General features: G+C 48.0%; 9 protein-coding genes and 1 pseudogene across 10 annotated transcripts; 5 read left to right on the top strand and 5 right to left on the bottom strand.

Annotated features, from left to right (window-relative positions):
- Positions 1-766: 766 nt before the first annotated feature.
- Positions 767-3,466, bottom strand: P174DRAFT_516134 (putative C6 transcription factor; the record flags this gene model as incomplete). Its single annotated transcript, XM_024832287.1, has 8 exons — positions 3,231-3,466; positions 3,102-3,166; positions 2,934-2,987; positions 2,430-2,884; positions 2,080-2,375; positions 1,575-2,012; positions 892-1,484; positions 767-818 (listed from the first exon to the last, which is right to left on the bottom strand). Exons 1-8 carry the CDS (start codon positions 3,357-3,359, stop codon positions 767-769), a joined length of 2,082 nt encoding a protein of 693 aa, XP_024677486.1. The 5' UTR covers positions 3,360-3,466.
- A 252-nt stretch (positions 3,467-3,718) lies between these two features.
- P174DRAFT_397209 (uncharacterized protein) lies at positions 3,719-4,792 on the top strand (the record flags this gene model as incomplete). The annotated part of the gene is made up of 1 exon (XM_024823780.1): positions 3,719-4,792. The coding sequence occupies one exon, from the start codon at positions 3,719-3,721 to the stop codon at positions 4,790-4,792; it is 1,074 nt and encodes a 357-aa protein (XP_024677485.1).
- A 278-nt stretch (positions 4,793-5,070) lies between these two features.
- P174DRAFT_397206 (VOC family protein) lies at positions 5,071-5,708 on the bottom strand (the record flags this gene model as incomplete). Its single annotated transcript, XM_024823779.1, has 2 exons — positions 5,427-5,708; positions 5,071-5,355 (listed from the first exon to the last, which is right to left on the bottom strand). Exons 1-2 carry the CDS (start codon positions 5,652-5,654, stop codon positions 5,071-5,073), a joined length of 513 nt encoding a protein of 170 aa, XP_024677484.1. The 5' UTR covers positions 5,655-5,708.
- Positions 5,709-6,574: 866 nt separating this feature from the next.
- Positions 6,575-7,816, top strand: P174DRAFT_516131 (uncharacterized protein; the record flags this gene model as incomplete). The annotated part of the gene is made up of 4 exons (XM_024832286.1): positions 6,575-6,854; positions 6,928-7,088; positions 7,191-7,328; positions 7,388-7,816. The coding sequence occupies 4 exons, from the start codon at positions 6,575-6,577 to the stop codon at positions 7,814-7,816; spliced, it is 1,008 nt and encodes a 335-aa protein (XP_024677483.1).
- A 239-nt stretch (positions 7,817-8,055) lies between these two features.
- Positions 8,056-8,437, bottom strand: P174DRAFT_435603 (uncharacterized protein; the record flags this gene model as incomplete). Its single annotated transcript, XM_024825946.1, has 2 exons — positions 8,056-8,345; positions 8,398-8,437. The coding sequence occupies 2 exons, from the start codon at positions 8,435-8,437 to the stop codon at positions 8,056-8,058; spliced, it is 330 nt and encodes a 109-aa protein (XP_024677482.1).
- Positions 8,438-12,634: 4,197 nt separating this feature from the next.
- On the top strand, positions 12,635-13,800 carry P174DRAFT_464626 (uncharacterized protein; the record flags this gene model as incomplete). Its single annotated transcript, XM_024830424.1, has 3 exons — positions 12,635-12,972; positions 13,039-13,425; positions 13,581-13,800. 3 exons carry the CDS (start codon positions 12,635-12,637, stop codon positions 13,798-13,800), a joined length of 945 nt encoding a protein of 314 aa, XP_024677481.1.
- A 1,968-nt stretch (positions 13,801-15,768) lies between these two features.
- On the top strand, positions 15,769-15,942 carry P174DRAFT_343223 (uncharacterized protein; the record flags this gene model as incomplete). Its single annotated transcript, XM_024821707.1, has 1 exon — positions 15,769-15,942. A coding segment is annotated over one exon (174 nt), but the record flags the coding sequence as incomplete, so codon positions are not given.
- Positions 15,943-15,963: 21 nt separating this feature from the next.
- Positions 15,964-16,937, bottom strand: P174DRAFT_425440 (class I SAM-dependent methyltransferase; the record flags this gene model as incomplete). Its single annotated transcript, XM_024825286.1, has 4 exons — positions 15,964-15,975; positions 16,037-16,370; positions 16,425-16,680; positions 16,787-16,937. 4 exons carry the CDS (start codon positions 16,935-16,937, stop codon positions 15,964-15,966), a joined length of 753 nt encoding a protein of 250 aa, XP_024677479.1.
- A 6,357-nt stretch (positions 16,938-23,294) lies between these two features.
- On the bottom strand, positions 23,295-24,010 carry P174DRAFT_59821 (annotated as a pseudogene; the record flags this gene model as incomplete). The annotated part of the gene is made up of 2 exons: positions 23,295-23,400; positions 23,456-24,010. A coding segment is annotated over one exon (377 nt), but the record flags the coding sequence as incomplete, so codon positions are not given.
- Positions 24,011-24,166: 156 nt separating this feature from the next.
- On the top strand, positions 24,167-25,086 carry P174DRAFT_59819 (uncharacterized protein). The gene has a single exon (XM_024832398.1). The coding sequence runs from the start codon at positions 24,369-24,371 to the stop codon at positions 24,735-24,737; it is 369 nt and encodes a 122-aa protein (XP_024677478.1). The 5' UTR covers positions 24,167-24,368; the 3' UTR covers positions 24,738-25,086.
- The last annotated feature ends 152 nt before the right edge of the window (positions 25,087-25,238 follow it).

The following is a 25,238-nucleotide window of genomic DNA, read 5'->3' as shown; positions in this document are numbered from 1 at the left end:
TAGTAACTTCCACGCCCGGGGCACACGCCGGGGCACTCGATTGGATGACCAGGCCTCGTACCCTGTCAGTTAGTCGAGCACGTATAATAACATCGCACAGTGCCCTGTCGTCTTAGTTAGCACGAGAACTCGTTTGATGCGGATTAACTTACGGTTGGAGAGCACAAATCGGTCCCTGTCAAACCAGTCGGGATTCGAAGGATTGTATCGCATGACGTGCTTCCATAGAGCCACACCAATAGCTGCCATTCCTATGGCAGAGCCGCCGTGACCTCCACCATTCTGGTTGCAGATGTCAAATATAAGATTTCTCAGCGTAAGCACAGCACAGCATGCTCGTCGTCAGACAAGTTGTTAACGGATAGAAGGTCGACTTTTTAGGAGCCCATCTTCGTAGATGACTTTACTTCTGAATAATTTTCTATAGAAATGAAAACTCCGAGGGGTCTGGACATTAAGGGATATATCTCGAAAACTATGAAGCCCCCGCGCCAGATCTTTAGCCCGGGATTGCATTCCCGGTGGCCCAAGAAGTGGCAGCGCACGAAACAGGTGATTCCAAAGACTCCGTACAGATCAATATTTCCGGAAGGTATCGGGTGGAAATTGATTGTCCGAAATCATGGTTTGATTTTCCATGTCAGCTTGGAGAAGGGTAAATTAGACCAGGACCATTCGGTTCGCTGGTTGACATGTGCAAATTGTAACTATTATTTTTATTATTATTTCTATAGCACTGAAAAGAAGGCTTCGGAAGTCAGGATGGTCAAAGGTTGATGACAGTCTTAATGGCCAAGTTTGAGTCCGCATCCCTTGTTCTACAAACGGTCTCGTTCCGGAGTCTCATCATATGATGTAACCGCTGGAGCTTGGAGCAAATCGAGTGACAACATATTTGATAATGGTAAAGGCGAGACAGGAGAAAATTGATTGCCTAACCAAGTGTCATCATCGAAGTAGACATCGGCGTCGGGATTAGTGAATAGACTGGTAACCGTGTCTGTTGATTCCCGGCTTGCCTTTGCTTCGACGTAACGAGCTGCAACATCGTACAGTGGCTTGAAAATACGCAGCTGCCTATTACAGCTGGCATAGTGCGGCGACTGTGCCAGAGACTGTAGACCGTCAACCACTCCCTTCAAGCGGTTCAGGTCCGACGCGTCAGCAGTATCAACAACATTGTAAACCAGGATTGTAAGAGGGATAAATGGAGCTATGAGGAGGATCTCGTTGACCCATTCGTGAAGACCAGTCGGCCATTTGGCTGCACCTGAAAGTATGGCAATGCTGGCTTCGCCCTCTTCAAGAGCTACTCGCGCAGCGGTGATGCATTGGGTACATGGTTTTATAACCGAAGGACTCTCTGTTGGGATTCCCCGATATATGGACGCCAAGGTTGAGAATTCTATAGCTCTGTTGGCGTGTATCATGAACCGTGAAACAGTTAGATCTAGCACATGGCTACTCCACAGGTCTGGCCGGCTCTGAGAAGGGTGGTTAGTCACAGTGTCCACGGACTGATGCCGTATGCTTACTTCTGTTGGGAGCATAGAGAAAGCTGATTAGATACTTACATAATATCCGGTTCTCGCGGCGATCATACGCTCCAGCTCAGAAGCCAGTGCACTGGTACGAGACACGCGAACGGAGCCCGGTTGTGTCAACGCAGTCGGGCTATACAGGCTATCGTACAAATGGCCGTAGAGGCTAGCCATATCAACCCAGTCGGGCAGCCGGTTATATGCTAGGGAGGTCATTTTGCGGTCCAAAGTGAGTCGTGGGATGGTGATATCCTGGTCTCTAATAGTCGATGGCCTGCCGAGCCGTAAAGCCACCGCTTTCTCCAGTGCGTACACAGCCCAAAAAAGACACATCTTTCGCTGCACTGCGTTTTCTTGTTCCGTTACCATGGCGTGACTGCTATGAAAGCCCAAGGACAGGCACATAAGTGACGCTCTTGAAATAAACGTCCAGGCTGTGGACACTTTCCCTCGGTGCAGGCAATGAAGAGACTGTATGTTGGAAATCGCAAAATTAATACTGTGGGGAATGCATTGCTACTAAGAGGGAAAAACGCACCGCCATGTACAAGGCACAGATAGAGTCAATATTGGAATCGATGTGAAAGGAAAGGCTTGATAGAACAGTCTCGAGGCTCTCTCTGCACGTTGCAGCTTGCACATCGTAGTCCTGTCTGAGTGTCTCATCATCGGCACCAATCGAGCATTGGGTGAAGAGCGCGTAAAGAACGTAGTGGACTATGATCAGCTCCATATCGCTGATCGGACCGGGTGTGCAGGCTCTGATCACCTTCTGAGTGAAGTCTCCCAGAGATCCAAATTCGAAGGGCCAGTAAATCTCCCTTGGCGAGCTCTCTGCGGGATGATTATCAGAACGAGTGCAGCATAGCCTGGAAAAGAGAGACACACCTTGGGTGATCCTGAGGCACGCCGTGATTTTATCCATGGAAGGGATAGGCAAATCCCTAAGACTAAGACCAGAAGGCAGCGCCTTTAGAAATGAATGTGACCCTTCCAGGGTCTCATTGTGCTGCTTTTGGTCATTGACTGTGCTCCGCAAAGTAGTTAACGCCGAAGTTATATCATCGACCGCCCTGGAGAATGGGTCATTCATCACAGCGGTTTCAAGAGCTCTTGCTGCGCACATGACATGGGCAAACAATGCGGACTCTATCCCTTCCGCTGGAGCTGGAGCTTTGGTGGATGCCCGAAAACTGCCAGATTGGATGGATGAATATGATGGTGCTCGTAATCTAGTTGGGGCCATAAGGTTACTATCACTATTATGGCGCTCATCTCTAAGTTGCCCTATGATCCCGTAGAGCTCCTCAATTCTGTTCGAAATATGCTCCAGTCTCCTTTCACTGATGGTCTATTAATACTTATATAGATGTACTTGGGCGGATAACTCACTATACACTCGAGATCAGGACCCGTTGCCGCTTTTCTTTGGCTTTGTGAGCCAGTCTGAATGTACACTGCGCCTCCGCCTTGGTACAATGTGAGCACGGATTAACGCGATTACACTTGGTCTATTAAGCCAGCTCGAAAGTCAGTAGACCCCCATCGGATACACCTCACAGGGGAATAATCTTTGCTGCAGGTAAATAGAAGGATCGCACCTTCCGCTGACGGCAACGATCACACTGTGGAGCGGAGCATGTCAGCATCTGATTCACATGTAACGCGACTAAGGAAAAGTTCGCATACTGCAGCCCTCTCCTTCACCACAACCTCATGGTCGTCTACCCCATTCCACTGAGGATCCAGGCCACCTTCTCCCCCTGCTGCTTGGCCAGCGGATTCGTAATCGGTGCCTCCAGGTCTGAATGGCATCATCAGAAGTTCACAACGGTATCTAGAGACGCTCTCAAGGCGGTTCGGGCAGGGCAAATTGCAGGCCGAATGGTGGAACTGTCAGAAGGTGTAAGTCCGGACTTTTTGGAAGCCCTCCCCGACGAGGTTGCCCAATGCACAGATTTGCAGGTTCGATGAAATTTCGAGCCATGGCTGGACACCCGGGGCGCCAAGAGTGCGCAGTCCGAAGAGTGGAGACACCCTCGGGGCCTTGTATACTTGACTACTACGTGCGTCTTGCTTTTTGCCCCATGCTCGTTTGGACACAATTGTTATCCTTGCATATCCTGTGAGCCCGCAGACATTTGCACTTATCAGCCCTTCCCAACAAATAGTCCACCATGAAGTATCGCGGCGTTGTCTACGATGTCGGCCTCAATTTCAATGGCACTGGATTCTCCGTCGAGCCATTCGACCCTGCTCTAGTCAAATACGACATGAAAACAATCGCCGACGAGTTGCATGCCAATGCCGTCCGGATTGAAGGAGAGGAGCTGACTCGGCTGGAGATTGCCGCACGGGCAGCGCACTCGATGGGACTAAAGGTGTTTTTCAATCCATGGAAGATGAATGCAACCATCGAGGAGACCCGCGCATACTACGAAGAGGCGGCAAAAACTGCAGAGAGATTACGCAATGAAGGCATTGATTTGGTCTTTATCGCCGGCTGCGAATACACCATCTTCGGCAAAGGTGTTTTCCCGGGAGATTCTTTCAACGACCGTGTGATGTTCCTCGGCCCGCAGTTTCCCAGCGGCCACATGATCGAGGATATTCCTCAGGCTCTGCGTGACAAGTCCGTTGAGTTGAATAAGGCGTTGCGGTCTTTCGTTGAGGTAATTCGTTCCCAGTTCGGAGGAAACGTCACATATTCAGCTGGCTCCTGGGAAGTCGTGGACTGGGATATTTTTGACGTCGTCGGCATAGACTATTATCGCCGAGGAGAGACTGCAGAGAAGTATGTCTCGTGTCTCACCCGGTACAGGATTGGAAAGCCTCTCGCTGTTCTAGAAGTCGGAAGCTGCGCGTACGAGGGAGCAGCAGAGCGCGGAGACGGCGGGTTCGCACTCTTGAAAGGCACGAATCCAGACGGCACTGGCATCTTCGAGAACGATATTGTCCCGACTCGGAGCGAGAAGGAACAGGCCGATTATGTCGGGACGCAACTTGAGCTTCTCAACAATGCAGGGGTAGATGCGGCCTTCATATACCTGTTTTCGTTCCCTTGCCTGCCGGCAGGAGAAGGGGCGAGCGATCTGGACATGATGTCTTTCGCGCTGGTAAAGACCTTTCCTACGAAGGATTCAAGATCTAAGGATATGCCTCCATGGGTACCGAAGGAGTCTTTCCATCGCGTCGCTGAAGTCTTTCGTTCTATGGAGCAGGAAGAGCAGAGTTCCGAAGTAACTCAGTGAAATGCGCCTTTAGGCAAGGCCATGCTTAAGAATTAGTATCGCAAAGTATCAGAGCAGCTGTGACTTAGAACAGACTGTGGATAGATAGGTAACTGGCGAGGACAAAACAGTACACTGTGAAATAGGAAAGTCTAGTAATCTCCAAGCACCATTGCCATAGACATGATGACGTTCACACGTTGCGTCAAGTTATACACTCACTTCGTAAGACAAGGAGTTCTTATATTCGGTGCAGAACGCTGTTATATGACACTGCTGCGAATAACCCAGAATATAGATCAATATGGGATGATTTCAATGAGGTATCCATCGGGGTCTTCCACAAAAGGGACAGCCACGGCGGCTTCCCACAAAGGCCTGTCAAATCCCTTGTCGGGCATATCGCAACCCAAAAACGCAGCCACGACCTCTGAACCCTGAGTCACGCCAGCTTCTTTGAGTATTCTAACATTGTGACTTCTGATATACTCCATGGCCTTTGTCATGTCCGGGACACCGATTGCCAGCTTGACAAATCGGAAATCCGGATAGTCACTTGAGTCGGCCATGCCTTTCTGGGACTTCTGAAGGCAAGGTCAGCCACAGTCTTGCCGGAAGCGGAAGCGGATGAGGATCTTTGATGAAGTATCGTTACCTTTGGGCATACTAGTTCCAGTACACCTTCCCTAGCGAAGAGTGGCGTTTGTGGGTTCGCTGCGTCAGGATAACCGAGGAAAACAACCGTGGTCGTGTCCAACCCCATGCGGCCTAATTCCTTCATGCCAAAAGCACCCGTGTAGAACGCAACGGATCTGTTGATATCCGTAACACGAAGGCCGACATGCGTCAGTCTAAATCCGCCGGTTGGGTTCTTCGATGCCATGGTGTTGAAGTGTTGAGAGCGACTTAATATTTTTGTTCAACGAGCAGATATAGGAAGCTGCTTTTACAATTCGAAAGAGAATTTCTAGATTCAACTGGACTTCGGACCCGCGCTTGTTAATAAATAGGCCCTATTGTTCAGACTTGTCAGTCGGAAATGTTGTGATCCGAAATCCGCAGGAATGTTGCTGGATGCTGATGTAATTATAATGGAATCAGAAAGCGAGAGGATCTTTGACTGCCATTTCAAAAGCTGAAGTATTCAGCCTGCCACTATGCCACTAAAAGCGCATACAAACTTCAAGGACTTAGTTGAGCAGGAGGGAAGGACCCTATCTGCGGTATGAGCTCTGAAAAAGAAGCAATCATTAATATCCCTGAAGCTGCGCGTGTCTATAATCTGCCTTATACTACCCTCCAGCGGCGTCTAAGGGGCGTACTGCTGAATTACGGGCAAATAGTCATAAAATGACTTAAAACGAAGAGGAATCGCTTATTCAGTGAATTCTACCAATGATTAACGTGGAGTAGCTCCCCGACCATCTCATGTATGGGAAATGGCGAATATCATTCTTTCAAAGCATGGAGAAACCACTACCCAGACAGTGGGAGAGAAATGGGTATATAATTTCATTAATAAGCATGATGAGATTAAAACCTGATTCTCTAGGCGCTATAACCATCAGCGTGCCAAATGTGAGGCCCCAAAGATCATCCAGGATGGCTTAATCACGTCTAGATCGCTATGATGCTTGATCCACTTAACTGGTTAACTGCCTGAAAGACTCCGGGAAATGAAACCCGAGTCGCTTACGAATCCATAATCATGGCGATTATGGATCTACGAGGTATTTATAGACAGACTGCCGGTCTGAGGAAAAGTAGCCTGAGAAAATTGCATCAGATCATTTGCTCGAAATCATGACTGGTAAAGGGAAGCACGCTCCCATTTTCGAGGCTTCTGGCATTTCAGGATGGTCCTTGATGAAGCAGTGCCTCTCATATCCTTCTCCGTCGACATTCTATCGGGTTACAGGCTTGTGCAATCGCCATATTGAAAAGAAAACCTTGATGCTACCCAATGATACTCGCCTCAACATCGTTTCTGGCATCGACCTTACAGGATCAGTCGAGATAGTCATGGAGCAGCTGAAGACCAAGGTGGAAGACATCATGTTGGTTGATATTGTTTTCTTTTGCGGTAAGCCAACACAGCTTCCACTCTTTTAAGCATAATTAGATCAAAAGGAACTAATCTAGGTTTCTTCGGACAGCCTATATCCAAGCCTCCGATTACGCATCACTGCGAAAGATCAACACGGACCTGCTCCGTACAGCAATCCAGGCCACCAGCGCCGTGGCGCCGAACCTTGAGGTAGTTATTCTTCAAACTGGTGGCAAAGGTTATGGATTAGAATTCCAAGACAAGATTCGAGTCCAGCCCCCGCTACACGAAGATCTACCCAGAATTCCAGAGCCATGAGAAGCAAGATCTTCTACTACGATCAATATGACCTCTTAATTGGAGCTCTCAAAGGGTTCAAAGTGGACATTCTCCGAAATTCGGCCTGACGGAATTGTCGGATTTCCCCCTAGCTCCAATGCCATGAATATGGCGCACGGCATAGCATTCTATCTGACCCTCTATCGAGAGGTCCATGGCGCCAGGGCTTCTGTTCCATTTCCGGGGACGCGCGGCAAGGATATTACTCGACGCACTCCGACACATTCCAGGATATCCTGTCGCAGCTGGAGATCTACGTTGCCCTGCATCGGGAGAAGTGCGTTAATGGGTCATCTTTCAATGCTGCGGATGGGCAGACTGTGAGCTGGGCTCAGATTTGGCCCGGTCTCTGTGCGTATTTCGGCCTTGTTGGCTGTGAGCCGCAGAACGGCTCTCAGACAAGTATGGAGGACTTTGTCAATGGGCACATGGATCAATGGAAGCGTCTTGCTGAGGTCCATGGGTTGAAGAGCGACACCGTGGAGAACCAGAACTGGGGCCATACGCACTTTATGCTCGTCGATTTTGACTTCAATAGGGAGTATTCATTGGAGAAAGCTAGGTCTATTGGGTTTACAGAGAGTACTGACACAGTAGAGGGCTATAAGATCGTTTTTGATCGGATGGTTACTGCCAAACTGATCCCGGCTTTTCGTTGATTATACTCGAAAGACTAGTGCTCGATAGATTCAACTCAATTACAAGACATGAAAGATAAAAAAGTATATAGGGTTGTTCCGAAGCGCTAGTGGTGATTGATTGTTGTCTCAGGGTTTCCTCCACTACCGCATAGTCACCTCCGCTGGTACATCCAAGATACAGCGATCAGAGTCGGACCATAGTAGCCAAATACAAAAGCAATGCCACAATAGACCACTTCCTTGGTTCGCGTCCCGGACTAAGGCACCCCAAAGCTGAGACGCTTGCGGCCGACAGATTCCATGAAGGCGGCTCCAACACATGTTGATGCCTTGAGGTTCTTGGCGTGCCGCACGGACAAAACGAGGGTAGTCCGTCGTGAGACATACTGAGAGCTGAATATCACGGGAGGGTAATATACAATGAAATTAATACCTCCCCACTGCTGCCTGAACTTGGCCCCAGCACCAAGCAGACGCGTCGCGTAGTCGTAAGGCATATCCTGAATAAGCCAACGGAGATGGGCACCGTAGCAACGGCATAGAAGATCTGAACTGCAACATGTAGCTACAACTGTCGATATAGTCGAACCCAAACTTACCAAGGGCGATGAGCCCATCGCGATGACTTGAATTCGGCATCTCTGATCGCCACACTGGAATAGCCGGCAAGTTGATGGAGGCTTCACTTCGGAGGGCGATATCCGGCCCATACGAGGTAGGCCACTTAAACTAGTGATCTGATATTCGGACATGCATACTTGCTGCCCTTCGGTTCGTACTCGCTCTCTTTGGTTCCACCAAACAGGGATTTAGCTGCATGATGTTGTTTGTGATGATGCCACACATACCAGCCTAGAGCCTCTGGGCCGCAAGCATCGCCCCGCGAAGTGTCCCGAGACCAGAAGTATCCGCAAGTGTCCAAATTCTATCCAATTACCAAGCGAATATGTAAAGATAGGCGCAAGGGGACCGAATGACCTGTTTCCGTGCGACTGCCATCTGAGCCGCGGCTCCTGTCACTACTGCTATCTGGATAAGGTCTTCAGCTGAGCAATCTTTGCCCGAGTTTCTCAGCGATGCTCAACCAATTTGTCTATGGACGTAGATTCTGACTGCACTGTGAGGTGCAGATCTCGTCAATAGGAATAAGTTCCTCTACTCCCAGTGTGGTGTTTTTCATCCAAGGACCAGCTACAAATGTTCTTATATTCGGTACGGTATCAGAGCATGCGATGACAGCCTATACCTCCGGAGCCTTTCTTCCCGTGACAGCCACTTTCCTAGTGTTCTATAATGATGTCCGTATGTCATCCTTTATGGGGTGCAAAGCGTGTTGCACCCGGTGCCCTGAGGGGAGATCACAGTCACCTTCCCGCGGCCCTTATTGCTACCCTTGACTGTTCGGTACGTGTCCCACCTTATGGTTCGAGTAAACGAACTTTGCTGACAAGCATGAAGCTGAGGGTCGGGCCGGAACAACGCAGCAACCAGTGACTCGGCCCCTCTTTCCGGCCATGCCCAATCTAACACTCATGCGACCTTAAGGCGCAGTGGAGGTACTCGGAACATTGATCTACGGATGGGCGCAAAGACCAGCCCTAACATGATATTCCTACTCCCGAGCACGCGAACCAGTTTACGATGTGCCAAATACCAGTCGGTAAAAAAAGCTGCACAGAGCATAGGTTATCTACGAGGACAGCGACGCCGATATAACAGCTCATCAGCTGCGGATCCAACCTGCCACCACGTTGTTGCAGCTCCCGCCAGCTATGACAGGATTCAGTACGTTCTCAGGTTATCGGCTGTCTTGATATGGACTTGTTTGATTGGCAAGCAGAGAATACCAGAAGGCTATTTCTCCACTTCATGGTAAGCCGATTGTGAGTGTTGAGTAAGTGGCGAGGACACGGGCGAGGTATGTCACTGCTAGCGTCAGTATGGAGTAGTAGGATTACGCTGCATTTAATGAAAGTACTTATGAGCGTTGTGCCAACTCTACGTGGAGTACACGCCGTTGCAACATGTTTCCATACAGGCTTCAGGCGCGAATTGGTGCATTTTCAACAGTGCTCCTAGAAATCAATGTAAACTCGGATGACCGAATGCCTCGTCGTTTTCTCATGTTGTCGTTCGATGAAGTGCGATGAAGTCCGAAGATGGTCGGGATTCAAATTCCGGTGGCTCTATAATGGTTAGTAATTGTTAATTAACCAATCAAACGGCCGACCCTTAGGGAACATGGTCACAGGAGAGCATTCGAGCCCTTCCATCTGAATTACTTTTGTTTCTTTTTACCCCCTAGCGGGTACTCGAGTCCTCGACTTGACGCCATCTGTTCAGACCCAGACGTAGCCGCATATCCTTCTGCTGACTGACGTCATTATAATACACTTGAAAGAAATTGAATCTACATTTTTAGTGTGTTATGTACCTTATTTTCTTAACCCTTCTGGGTCGGCAATGTGGTATTGGGCGTCTCAGTACAGCTCTGTAGCGGTCACCTTAATATGATATACTTAAACAGTATTAGTACTTTGTCTATGATTTAAGTACTGTAGCTACAGTATTTAGTTCAATAATCAGCTTATTCCAACAAGGTACAAACACAATTATTAGTTATCCAATTATGAATTGAAAAAAATCAACACTATCTGCGTTACAAATGCCCCATAACTAACACCTTACTACTCACTTCCTGTAGTAGTGAATGTTAGAAATTGTAGTCCAGCTGATTGGAAAGCGTTTTATGGCTTAGCTACACGACCATCTGAACCCCTCTCAAACAGTTGCCATCACACACCAATATAGAGGAAGGGGACCCCATTCTTGCCGACAACGGCGAATGGAACTGAATGCGATGGATTTTCTCTTCTACCCCAAGCGTACCAGAAACCCCGTCTTGATAATACGAACATGGCCGTTAAGCTCAGATTATCACCAATATATACATTGCCCTGCCTTGTATATCACCACTACAAACTATAGTTTGGTAAGCTTAGTATTGTTACCTTGTTCTTCTAGCCATTCTGTGTTGGATCTCGCTGTCTTAGCTTAGAACTGGTTCTTAAACCATATCACATACCTAGTTCTGGTGATTCCCACTCCCAGGGCCTGTATGTCTTTTGTCGCGTGTGTGACTGAGAGTGCGTTCTGAATGTGTGTACCTGCTGAGCTAGGTGGCGGTTGCGTAATATTAGTAGGCGTAGGAAAAGCTCGTGGAATGTGTGGATCACCGCAAATCTTACGAGGCTGCCTGGCGCCTTGTTCTCACACGATCTGCAGGGTATTTTGAACTTTCCTCCCAATCTGTGAGACTTGCATTCCCTATGCCGGACCTTCTTTTTAAGGGATCTCCTTTTAGCCTAGGGAACATCATAGCGAATGATATCATCGCAAACTTCTGTCGACCAGGGTTCTATTGTTTGCAGGCGAACAACAGCTTGTAGGAAGCCGACGGTGGAGGCTTCGACAAATAGTCACTAGTTAATCACAAGTCTGTCATTACAGTAGGCCGAGAAAGAAGAATCCCATACAGTACATACTCGCCGTCTACTTACCATTATTTTGGTTTAGCTTTTTAATCGCTCTGAAAGGGATGTCATTTTGTGTATGACAGTGCGGAGAAGACATAGGCTGCTCACAAGTAGGTGGCAGTACGCAAGTCATGGGCGCATCGTAAGGTAGACGCCAAACGTATCACTCAGTTGCTACGAACTCTCTTTATCTCCAAGGTAGCGCCATCCACTGACCCTAGGAAGTTGCATGGAGACGCTACATAGATACAGAACAGATCTTGGTAACATACTTGTCGCTAGTAAAACTTATGGACAGGCTAGGGCAAGGGAGGGAAAGTACATAAACCTTCACTTCCGAAGTTTGTTCAGTGGGACCTGACGGCAGCGGCGATTGCACCCCTTCCGTAGGCAAACCCTCCGTCGATACAGGGCGTCCGGGACTCACACATGTCTGCCTCGTAGTAGCCTGTCACGTGGCCAAGTTACGCCCAGATCCAGCATGGATTCTTGTGCTCACACCTCGCGAAGATCACCGTCTTTACTAGGGACTGGCGCAAGCTTGCCTAGATATGTCTCCCATGCTGTGCTGAGCCGCATTCCGCGGACCAAACAGTTGCCAAGAAACCACAGCCTTGACTCCAGCACACTAGGCCCGGAGTTCTGCTCGTCCCTCCAAGGTGTCTATCGTGGCATGCAGAGATTGGCTGTGGATGTAAGTACTAAGCCTTTTGGTCGGATGCGGGGAATAGAGATAAAGCGGGGTATTCTTTGCTTTTTCAAACGTAGACAGTCGTCTATTCTCAAGATTGGTAGAAGTTTTGCTTTGGGTCACAGATTGACCCTTGGAGATTGCTGTCAATCAGCCTCACTGGATAGTCGGGGAAAGTGGGATGGGCGAACACTGTGGAATGAGGCAGTGGCCTACAGAGGGTTGGGGCTTAGCAGCGGCGGTTGGGCCCAAATTTTTAAGTACGAGGATAGAAACTAGTCGCTTTTCTCTTTGACTCTACCATTTGTCTACCTTATATCCTGGTGGACTGACACGCGTGGGTAAAATTGAACCTTTTCTCTATTTTTATGATTCACAGCGACTATGTCTCCCTGATCGTTTTAGAGACCGCGCAAGTACGAGCTGGAAAACATGGCGGACGTTCTCGCAGTGGTGGGCGTTGCTTACCCTATTGCTAAAGACCTCTTCAAGCTTGCGAAGAAGTTAAGAAGGCTGTATAAGCAAATCCGCAATGCGAAAAACGATATAACCAGTGTGATCAAAAGAACAAAATCGGTGGCTCGAACATACGACTTCTTCATGAACACTATGAAAGTTGCAAGGAAAATTCAAGAGCTAGCGCCCATGTTCAACCGACATCAACAGCTCATGGGAAGTATTGATGAGGAATCAATACGAACCATTAGAAGGCTGAAGCATATTATCGGCAAGTTCCGCTCTCTCATAGATGGTGAACCTATCAGTACGGTCGAAAGATGGATTGCGCAGTTCGAATGGTCTAGATTGAGCAAGAAAACTGTCCCCTCTCTTTTCCAGGATATGGAGGTGCTAGAGAGGTCTATGAGAACAATCGGAACCCTGATGCACATTCAGTTGCTTTCCCAAACACACCAAAGGGATGAATCGGATGTAGTTGTGGCACAACTGTAAATTTCAAATGTTCCCCCGATTGATAGATGATGTCCAGTCTTACACTGACTATTCCTTGGCAGTGAATCTTTCAAGAAAATGCTGGGTATCGAATTCGACAAGCTTCGGCAAGCCCAACGGGTCCAAAAGACGCTCATGATACAGCAACAAATCTCACCGGGTCAACGTCTCGAGGCCACGGAGTTTGCTCAACAAATGTTGCAGATTTTGGAAAAGGAGATTCCTCGACTTATAATTCACCAGCCCGCTGAGAGCCTGTCCATGTCTGATTTGCGGTCGTTACCAACCTCACCGATATCATACGAGCCTTCACCCATTACAACCCCTCACCATCTACCCCCAGCAGCTCTGGGAGCCAGACGTCTGTCTCCAAGTTGCAGCAGAACGAGGATGCCTCATCACCCGGGAGGCAGATTCCGTGGAAAAGAAGAACCCAGTCAGCCCCTTCAGTGAGTACAACAGATCTGAGTACTTCCCAGGCGCATACTAATGGTGCGGGTAGCAAATCCCTTCGAGGTCGTCGCTCCCTTCTCTGTTTTTAAGTGACGGAGGATCCGACAACCATGATAGTCGAGGCACTAACTCAGAAATGCCTTATCAAAAGGCAGGTCAAGACCAAGGAGGCGCATATATGCAGATGCCACCTTTTGGACCACCAAAACTGGTTTCTCGCACGTCCATTAGACGACCATCTCCTGATCGTCCCGATTCATCTAGCGATGCATTTGACCAGCAACGTACAATGCATCGTGGTGGCTCTCATCCACCTCGAAGACGGCGGAACGACAGCAAAATATCTGAATATGGCGATGGAGGTGAGGTAACTGCTACCCATAGAATGGGCAGTATTGGTCTGCCATCACGGAGGTGGAAAGGAAAATCGAGGCCGGATCAGTAAATAAATGTTGACCCATGAGATGGAATAAGCTTCTGCGTTTGTCAAGTGTCCGTGTCGATGAAATGGATTAACCACACCGCAGGAAAGAAGAAGGAGAAAATTGGTCTCCCCAGCTGATCATCAAGTTACTTGGCGTCTTTTTGTGCATATAAGCAAATGGTAATAAAGGTGGATGAGCAATGACCCTTAGGGACGGCTAGGTCTTGTTATCACATGTTGGTTGGTACCAACCAGAGACGAGCCGCTGCGACGCCAAGGCCGCCGAAATTATACAATAAAGCAGTCTATGTATCACAGCAGCCTTATGGTAGGAATTATTACATTGAACAGCGCATCGGCATAGAGTGAAGGGTGTGGCAGAGGGGACTTACACACCTGCTTTCCAAAAAGCCAGCAGAATGGCCAACCACGATTGTTATGAGAAGGAGCGCGGGAGTGAGGCGTTCAGTTGAGGCTGCAGAGCTCTCTTAGTAGCAAGACACTTCCATCATGGTTCCTCTACGTTCGTCTCCCTGCTACCACCATCATTGGCAGCAGTGGCATGTTGGTGATTCATCAACAAAGGAATATCACCAGCAATTCTCATTCCATGTCAACGATTGTTGCAACAACTTTTGGCGTCATTTTCAGGAGGATGCCGCGCGTTTTTGGCCGTTTTGGGTCTGCTGCTGATCGACTAGGGTGCATATAGGACTTACTTGATGATACTGCGCCCGCTTGTTGGAAGTCTGGAGCTCTTGAAGACGGGGTCTCAATGCTTGTATTCCAAACTTCTCTCGCTTGGCCGACTTTAAAGGACGTTGAGTCCGAAAGCCCATGATCATCCGGTGCTGGCGATGCCTGAAATAGCTCGAGGAGATGCAAACAGAGGCCTGCCGTGTCCGTATCGGACGATGCCAACGGCAATACCTTCAGACGCAGGTAGTTTTGCCGGAGGTACTCTCGTAATGAGTGAACATCCAGCCAAATGCTGGATCCCCCCAATCCACTTTACTGCGAGTGTTCACCCACGATATGCCTATAGTTGATGGGCTCACATGGGGGCAGGCACTGTCTGCGCTGAAGAGGCAGGGGAGCTCTCTCTGGTTATAGACAAACTATCCGTTGGCGTCCAGGATGCCCGGAAGAATAAAGGCCCTACCTGCAACATGCGACAGGTCATCTTCAATCCTCGCAGGAAGGATTTCAAACCATACCTGCAGACTTCTGAGTGTGAGCCGGCTCATCTTGCATCATGGCAACGCTGGCCGAGATAACTGGCACGTGGGGGAACTTCTGCCGCGTGGAGGCGGCAATCAATATCGTGAGTGTGGAATACCCAGTCATTGTTGGGAAGAAAGGTTATGGTATAGTATGGCGAAGCTGGGGCAAAATAGCTGCTTATAGTCCGGCCGAAACGACGACCATGACCAAGACCTATGCTGTGGGAACTCGTATGGAATTAGCAACGTCATTTAGACAGAAAAGGTTTAATCCTGCTCAAAGGCCCTTTTATACCCACGTCAGTATATCACGCTGATCAAAATGTGCGGCCAGAGTAGTGATGCAGCCAGGCGCATATACATTCGCGGGCCAGTTGATGAACATCGCAGAAAAGGGACGCAAGAAGATGAATCTGTTTCCACGCTATGGTTTTGCTTTCTTCATCGGGTGAGCTCTACAGCACACTGACTATTTCCCAGTTCCTTGGCTTATCTTGCTGGTCCGGGCTTTGGCGTCTGTTCGGATGATGTTTCACATCTTGACCGATAAAAGCCACATTAAGTGTTGGTGCTAGTACGAGAAGTATCAAGACGAGGCTGAAGTAGCGCTGAAGTAGCATCTCGTTCATATTCTCGAACATGGCAAAGGGAATGCAGCCCTCGACTTTTCCTTCGCATTTCGCTATAAGTAGAGAGCGCTCATCTCCGACTCTGGCGGGCGCTGGGTGCTGGTTTATCTGGACGCGGATTCCACAGAGATTCGGCGAAGAGTAGCTGCTATGAATACATTGGCTGAGGAAGGAGATCTGGCATTATATCTAACACAGGATGGGTTGGAACGGTATCTTAGTGGTTTTGAACGGCCAGTTAGCTCAGCGATTGTCATTTCAACCTCGGCTCTAGAAAACTGCGAACGAGTCAGTACCCGCTTGGAGAGAATTGAGGGTGACAAGCACTCACTCCCAGCACATTGGTCCACAAGTACATCATCCACATTTCCATACTCTCTTCGATCACCAACCGAAAGTATTTCCCCAGCGTCTTCAGGTGCTTATCCTTCGGCCATGGCCCAATCGGTAGTTTGTATCGCCGCTCGACCACCTCGATGAATCCGGCGTCGATCATGCGCTGCTTGGACTCGTCGACAATGCGAAGGGTCTTGCCGAATCGATCACCGCTCTCCAGGCTAGCTTTGCCCCATTTCTCGTAAACGGTTCCAATGTGGCTTCTGCCATCTGATGTGGGCACAACTCCCATCTCGGCTTGTTCAATATACCCGCCCGGTACTAGGTGTCTTTCATCACCTTCATTAGCACACTAGACTACTCCAGAATCGGCGACGGCGTACTTCAGCGCCTGTTGATAAAACCTATTCCAGTCGGCCACGGAACCATACAACCCCCGCACATGAATGTAGTCAAACGGCTCCCGGTACATCCACTCGTCACAGCAATCGTCGACTTCAAAGGTCAGGTTCGGCGGTACCATCCGTGGCTGGATAGGCGAGAGATCAGTCCCAATGACCGTGGCTGTGGGATACATATCCGCAAACTCAACGGCCCAGGCCCCGTCCCCGTCCCGATATCCAGAACTCGTTTCGGATTCTGTAATGGAGCGAGATGCAACTCGCCGTGGAGGAGGAGACCGTACAAAAAGTGGCAGATATCCATCGCATCTATCGCTTTTTCATCATTCGACCCCAGTACGCACCGGCGTGGTAGGCGTGGTACCGTCGCCCATTTTCGTAGATATAATCAAAGACACTGCTGCGGAGGGAGGTTACCTCTGAGTCTGTCGCTGTGTAAGTTGAAGCCCAGTCATCGCCCGAGTCAACAGTGATGGTTTCTGCCTCGGCTGTCATTTTCGCGGGACGGTTTGACCGACAAAGGATGGGCTAATAGGGAAGTCGCCCTTTAGATGTGGGACATATTATCATCTGACGCACTAGCAGACCAGAACAGGGATCTGTGTAGCTAGCGGTGTCTTGCTGGGGTGCAATTGCTGGCGCAAGGAATAAATCGAGTGGCCAATCATGGCGTTGCCCTGACTCGCCGTTGCTGAACCGTTGATCCGCCATGATAGTGGGGCTTGGCGCATTAACGGTTGGATGGTGGCGCTCTGTACAAATGGTCAGAAGCCTGTCTCTCATCCCGTTGCTCCACACTTTATGTTTGTACTGAATACATTAAGTACCTACGAGCTAGAATCTTTTAACGAATCTGACATTTTACTGGCTTCTCGAATGGAACGACCAAGCAGACGGCGCAAGCTACCTCGGTTCCAAAAGCTTGGCAACCATAATCCCCAGCACGGCCTCAATCGACTCTTATTGATCACCTCAAACTGAGTGTCGACTTCCTTCAGAGGGAACGGGGCAGTACCGACATCAATCCAATTTGTCTAAGCCATCATCTTTACTAGACCTTCTCATAGGGCATCTTGACCCGGTCAACTAGGACAGGATCACCGAACCGTGCCGGTCAGATATGGGAAACAGTCACCCCAGCACCCTTGGAACGCTACCTTGTTGGCGAACTATATTACCCTCCTAACATGAGTTGCTTTTGACCCTGGTCAAAGAAAACCAACGTCGTATCGCGGTGGCGTGGCAATCTGCGCTCTGGTAGAACATGGAGAGACTTGCAATGGCCATGTGAGTATCACGTGCCTTGCTGCCAGTGGCCGCAGCTCGTGCTGACCACGCTTGATGACGCGCCATTTCACTGTTGTAACTGAGGGTTCCTACTTTTGGCAACAATACACCCGATTAGAAAGCTCTCTTCCTGGGGGAGGCAGAAGTGCGGGAACAAACAGACTACCAACACAGAAGTGCTATCTCCTGTAACCAACCCGCAGTCTTTACTGGATCTAACCGAACTTGGAAAAATCATCGGAGATGCGTGAGCCTCTACAAGGCCCCAGAAGCTTGCCCAGGAGAACTGGCAAACTAACGCTCCAAAACCCCGCGTACCAGCTCAAGAGCAGACAACCATCTATAATCAAAGGTGGCTTCAACGAATCGATTGAGACATAACCTTAATCCCTGATGTCATAGCCACAGGTGGATATCTACGCGGTGGGAAGTTGATGACGATGTATGCGCCGTTTTCAGGTGTTTCGCTGCTTCTCGAATCCGTTTCAGAATTGCTGGCGGACGTCATTGTCGCACACAATTACAATCACCACTATGATTCTGGGCCAGTCCATTCAGGTCAATTTGGTCTATTTTGGTTCGGTTATATTCATGATGAAGATGATGGGGGGTGATGATGTTCGTACTATTAACACAAACCATATTTATTTGAATCGACTGGCCCAGAATCATACTGGGGATGATGATTATGTGATAATGGACGTCCGCTAGCAATATTAAACAAATTCGGGATGGAAGGTTTAATTATGAACTTGGCTTTTCTAGCTTTTCCGCAAACGATTGGGTCATGAAATCATAACAAACTTTTACTTAACCTTAAAGGGACATCGATGCTTTGGCATTTTATGGGTAATTAAATATGCAGATGCTATAAAAAAAAGCATTCTCACCTGTTTTTAACCAAGTTCAAAGAGTCGACTCCCTTCAAATTCACCTAAAGGAAATTAAATTGAACTAGAATAAACTGTTACAATGAATATCTCTCTACTCATTCTTTGCTTAATCACCGCTACCCTTACGGCAGCAGACTGTGCCAAGGGCAAGGATTACTGTGGCTGGTATCTTAAACAACACCCTGAAGTGGGTAACGGAGGCTGTATGGGTAACCCCAATTCAAATATTAAGTACTATTTAACTATATCAGCTGCTAACATAAACTAAAGCCTATCAAGAGCAAGGTATATACACCTGCCTCGAACCCAAGACAGTACTAGGCTGGAAAACAGGTTGCACGTACTGTTGCGGTCCAGTAGCTCATTGCAGCCAAAACCGATGTTAAGATTTTATTTATGGATTCGAGTTCCTTATATATGTTCTAAAATATCGTGGAAAACTGCGCCTATGGCGCTGAGTATAAGAGACAGCGTTTACTAATGGTGTGAACTGAAATAGGATTCTGCCTTGGTATAGGTTTTTCCCTAAAATTAGGTTTTTCCTATGCCTGTTATGCAAATGCAAAGGCAGCTTATGGAAATAACTGCATTGGTTTAAATTCTGGTCTACATATCTTGCTAAGGGCTTTTAATTGAAAATTTACTAGTGCTATACATCCTATTAGAAAAAAGAAATTGCTATTTGGACAAGACATTATACCAAACAGGAAGGTGATTTAGATGCCAATACTCTCTGGGCGGATAGGTCAGGATGCCCTCGGCTGCTATTTAAAGCAGATTAAATGTTACGATAGCGCAATCCCATGACGGATAGTGGACCTTCCCTGGACCCACGGCCGACATATGGTGGAGCTGAAGCGAAAGAACTGCATATGGTCCGTCTGAAATGAGGGTCCGGACAGGAAACTATGCTGGTGGCAACTGGTATGAAATAAGCACAGTCATTTAGACGCAAGAGGCTTGGCCCTTCTCAGACATCCTTCTTATACCCATGCTGATAGAATACCCTTACCCATAAATGGGCCGGACTAATTGTATACCCTCTGTTGATGCAGTCAGGGAGATAAAATTTGCGGACCTGTTGAAGAACACTGCAGAAAATAGATACGAGGAGATATATCTCTTACCTCTTTCAGACTTTGGTATTGCTTCCTTAACCTGGTGGGCCCTATAGCACACGGAATAGTTCCCTTGTATTACCTTGCTGAGCCCAGCCCTGGCTTCTGTACATAGGATGTTGGCTGACAGCTTTCACCTCTTAACTGATGGAAGTCATATCAAGAGTTATGCAATGGCCCTGTATGCCAGTATCAGCTAATTGACTATCAGTGGGCGGTATAAAGTGGGTATTCAAGTAATGGCAGCGACGGCCGTTGGATTAACTTACGTGGGATATGGCGCCCAACAAGTCTGTTTTATTAGAACTACCCGGTCATAAGGTGTGCGCTTTTTGAATAGATAGCCGTTGTTGGCCACGAGATTGATCGCCTTGACTTTAACAAGATGGGGTGAATGCAATGCAGATGTGGCCAAAATCTGCTGGCATCTGGCTATTAATCCCAAAGTCAAGACCCCTCAAGAAAAGCCCGCAAGATTACCCACTTAACACTTAATGTCTCTGCTGGATATACCTGTTTAGTTCTACTCTTCGAACTTCTCTTGTTTTTCAAGCAAAAGGTTACACAGGGGATGGGGGCATCATTTGCCTGTCGAGCAATTGCGCGTTGGTTGGCTGATTAACGGAGATTCTGAGTGCGGGGAAAGTCATAGCGTGGTGGTAGTATACCATCAGCTCTGCATCAGGGCTATTCTTCTTCGTGTTGTGACATGGTTATTGCCCTTTCTAATATCAGCATCGTTCTCTGGGTGCGTGCAATGTATGTTTGGATCGCAACTAAGACTTCTTGTCAGATATGCCATCAGCGCATGGCCACAATCTTTCCTCTTTCTGGAAAATTCCTGAAAAACCTGGCCCGGTCCGTATTTGCGCTGCCTATTTAATTTAAGCATATAATACTTCTTTGAGTCAGAAGTCTCCAATAGCAAATAACGCCATTTGGTAAAGATACTGCAGAGCATTAGAAAGCTCTAATAGGACACGGAGATAAACTGCGTATTGGATGACACAGGGCTGAAGCGAAAACCAAATGGCGCTCTACATAACAGTTGATGCGGATCCGCTGAGAAACACAGAGCTGTATCCCAGACACGCAGGCTGCCCTACTCTTCCACCTTCACTTCCCAGGCCGTGATTTATCCAGACTCAGAGAGTACGGAACGATTTGAAAGAGTAAGAGTCTGCGGTATTGAATATGGAACAAGCCCATGCCTCACACAATAAAAAGCATACTTATTGGCAGTCTGTTTGTTTATTGCCTTCATCTATCAGATTGCATTATTATAGTCCATGCTGCCTTTCCAAAAACCAATCACTAAATCAATGGAAACAAAACCCTGGGGATTCAAGTCAGACCTTCCGAAGTGCGACTGAACAGTGATGGACCTTGGTTATGCCTGGAAATTCAATGACCTTCTTGAATGTTTTGTAGCTAGAAACACAGTTGGCATATACACGAGATTGTCTCGGGAAGTGTAGGACTGTATTTCCGGGCTATTCCACCCAAAAAAGTGCAAAAGGTAAGAAATACTTAGTACTATATCTTCGCGCTTGCCAGTCTCATCCCAAACTGACCACGGCCAGTCATCAAACTCAGGTCCAAGCCCTCGCTGAACGATTGCGAAATATTACAAGCGAAGAATGTGCTGCAATTGAGCGGCTTGGACATAAAATCGCGGAAATACAAGGGTCTTACTAGACTTCCCTACGCAAATAGAGATGCTGAGGTCAGTGATTTGCGATGCACAAATGGCCACACATAAACACCAGCGACTTCTCACTGTCGTATCACCTAACACTCCCAGAAATGGCGAGTCAGAAACCTGGCCTACCTAATATCATGATGTACCAATTCAGTCTCAGACAGTCTCTTACTGGATCCATTTGACTGGCGTCCATTTCTACCAATGGCGGTCGCGGGCCGAAATGTGCCTCAATCTGGAATTGCCTCCTCTGATCTCTCCATAATCATCCATTTTGCTCCACGGACATGGTTTCTTTCCTAGGGTATAATGCCAAGCAAAGCGGGTGGACCACTAGGTCATCCTTCTAATTGTCAAGCTCTTCGGCAGCGCTATGAGCAAGAGGGCTGTTGTGCAACACCACATTAATTCTGATCATGACGCTGTCTGCTGCCCCAGATTGCGCAGTATGAACTTTCTTAAGTTTGTTTTCTGGGTCCATTTTGCCAAGGCCTTTTATCTGCCTCCTTTCATTGAGGGCTAATCATAGTCCTGTAGGTATTGTATGGGTATGATAAGACACAGCTGATTATTACAGAATGTTGTTGGAAATCCATTTTGCTTTCATGAGTCAGAGCTATGTTTTGAGATACAAAGCATCACCAGCCTGAGATTTCAGCCCTGAGCAGCAATCGAAAAAGAGAGACTCAGAATAAACAATTGCCTAACGCGCTTTGAATGTTTCGGCCTTCACATTGTATGGTAAGGTTGGAGAATTTGCCAGCTAGCAAGACATCACACATAAGACGCATCCATATTTATTTAACGCATCACTTGTACTAACATCTGGTCAGGCTACAAGCCAGGGGAACATATCAAACTACGCAGTCCCTTGGGATTAGGTTATATTTGTTTACATTCCAACTGAAGCTATCTCTCGCAGATTGCTTTTCCTCACAAGGTGACATGGCCCATGAACCCTTTGCCGAACCCAGACTCTGTCAGACAAGGTAGGTCACAACCAATCGCCCAGGATCTGTGTCAATTCAGTATGTATATTCTAGGCACCGATTTCGTTACATAAACCTGGAGACTGTGGCTTTTGTTAGAGGATAGCATTCCTAGAGACGTTCGAGATTATTGAAGCGACTGAAGATTTGTAAATATTTTACCACTACCACCTAGACAAATTTACCGATGTGCATGTTACATAGTGATTTTAGATTAACTTATTTACTAGTGGGGGTTATACTGGGTTCAAAACATCCCAGTAATAACTCCGTCAGCTAGCGCCATAACATACTGCAAGATTAAGATCAATAACGCCTTTACATGAAATCACATGCTAGTTGTCATAACGCCCACTGGGCTCAATACCTTAGCGACCTGCAGCAAGAACCAAGCAACTCACATGATTACAAGCAGTATCGGGGTCGACGCCACCACCAAAGCCAACCGGGATACTGGAAGCTATCAAGCCTTAGCAATGATGTCACTCCTGACTGCCTTTATTCCATCATATAGTCTAGTGATTTGGGACGTTAGCAAGTCCTCGTCCGACACTCCAAGTAAGTAGTAATTTGCTACTGCTATCTATGAAATTACCATGTATATTCCTCATTCATGTACACATTGAGCCGTATAACTACTAGATGGGCGGTTACCATTCACAACAGAAGAGGTTTCAACGCCAGAATGAGGGAGATAGTCAATGACAGTAAGATATTTCTGTGATGCGGGCCTATATGTGGCTTTGCTGCCTCAGAAGCTATTAACCCTCGGAGTATAACTGCGCTGAGGCACTGGGGATATAGCACCATAGCTGCTCTGATACACTCCAGTCACTTTGAGAGAGAGTTGGGTCAGCTTTCCTCCAGTTCGAGACACGTTTCAGTGGATCAACGCAATTGTATTGGAGCCCCAGTAGTTCAAGATACCCTCTGGAACAGAGAACAACGTCTGCAGACCGATATTTTGGGCTGAGGAGTGATGTTAGTAGAGGTGTATTTCAGGGCTCAGAGGGAGGATTCTCACTGTATCGCCCAAACTTGTACCTATTGATATATAAATGGGCTCGGAGGCCACTGGTACCCGGGATCGCACGCTCTTTAGCATCGTGGACACACCATCCAAGAAGACCACTGAAGTTCACTCCAAGCTGGACGAGCCCATTTCTTCCATCATAACACAAATGCGTACAGGCCACATAGGACTACGACAATCCCTTAATAGAAGAGGAATTCCCGAAATCGATGACGGAGACTGTCAGTGTGAAGTGAGAGAGCAGACAGTCGCCCCACGTTCTGTTTGCGTGCCCCTGGTTCAAGTATGAGCGCGGCGCCTGGCGGAAGGAGAATGGATGGACGGTCGATCTGATGCAGATTCTCTCCGATGGAAAACGCGCGGCACGAGCTGCCAAGTTCATGCTGGAAATCAAGCTCCTTGGGCAATCGCGGAGCATCAATATGGACAAATAGCTGAGCTTTGAGTGCCCAGTTGCACACGGAAAAAAGGCCAGTCGATGCAGCAGCAATGCGCACCGGCAGGCAAACCAGCGAATAACTATTTTCGCGTTATTTTGGTTTTTACTTTTTCAATGCTTGTATATGGGACCGAAGCTGGCGGTCATTTGAAGGATCCAAGCCACATAGCGGCCGTCGGGGCGGCTGGGACCGTTATGCTGACGTAATCGAATCAAATCAAATGGACAGCCTCTCAGCAACTTCACCCCGCCGCACTCTGACAATTTTCGCCAACGCATCGTCCAACGCAATAATTCCTACATCAAACTGCCATGTCATATACACTTCCAGTGTTCGGGGCGGTTCTGAGGACTCAACCTCCGTCTTCATCGCACAATTCATATGGGCGACCACAATGGGCCTCACCTTCCCACTGGCTGATCTCTGACTAGAAGGTAGATGAGGCGGAGGAAATCTTACGGCAAATGCTGTGGAGGTTGCTTACGGGTCGGAGTCCTAGGGCACAGGCCGAATTCTGTAGAACTGGCGATTTGCAAAAGCATTCCGTGGGAAGGAAGCTGTTCGAGGTTGAAGAGAGATACCGACGAGTGCTCTCTGGAAAAGAGAAAGTGTTGGGAGACTGCAACAAATCAACACGTAATACGGTCTACATCTTTGGATTTGTCCATTTCACTCATAGAAAGATATCTGAAGGCGGAATCAATGTTTTTCACCTGCACTGTTTGGTAGAGATGTGGCGCCTGGGTCTAACCACTCTTCAACACTCGCTGCAGGAAATTGCCTGGCAACTGGATGCAAAAATTGGGGTAAGCATTACGAGGAAGACAAGATAATCAGGCAGATTTTACCCAGCGGAAAAGGGGTCCTGGTCCCTAAGAACGTGTCAAGTGCCTTATGTTAGACAGGGGAAGTTGATCGAGGTAGAGGCGAGGTACCATCGCCCACCGGCAGGCCAGGAAGAACTTCTTGACCCTGATGTTACATCAACCCTGGCACTGTAACAATCTTTTTGTCTTGCACAAGACCCAAGGCGAGCTCGATCAGGCTGAGGCGATGGTCCAACGCGTACTAGCAGGGCATGAACGAGCTAGCTTCTGATCGCACATCGACCCCAGACACTGTCAAGGACCTTGGCCAATTATGATCCGTCGGGTCCGCTCACCCCGCGAAGGTGAAACCGGGGACATGAGTCATTGTCCACAGGGTTGAAGATATTCTTACTAGCAGGTTTAGTTAACGAGATGACATCAATTGACAGTAATTTTGACTATCTTGATTGTTGAGCCCTCAGTACAGTTATCATGCGGATGCCTGACGATGGCTCTTCTGACGAA

The sequence above is a fragment of the Aspergillus novofumigatus genome (genome assembly GCF_002847465.1).
Source record: "Aspergillus novofumigatus IBT 16806 chromosome Unknown P174scaffold_11, whole genome shotgun sequence".
NCBI classification, from domain to species: domain Eukaryota; kingdom Fungi; phylum Ascomycota; class Eurotiomycetes; order Eurotiales; family Aspergillaceae; genus Aspergillus; species Aspergillus novofumigatus.
Note: the sequence above shows the minus strand (reverse complement) of the source record. Positions and strands in the feature narration are given on the sequence as shown.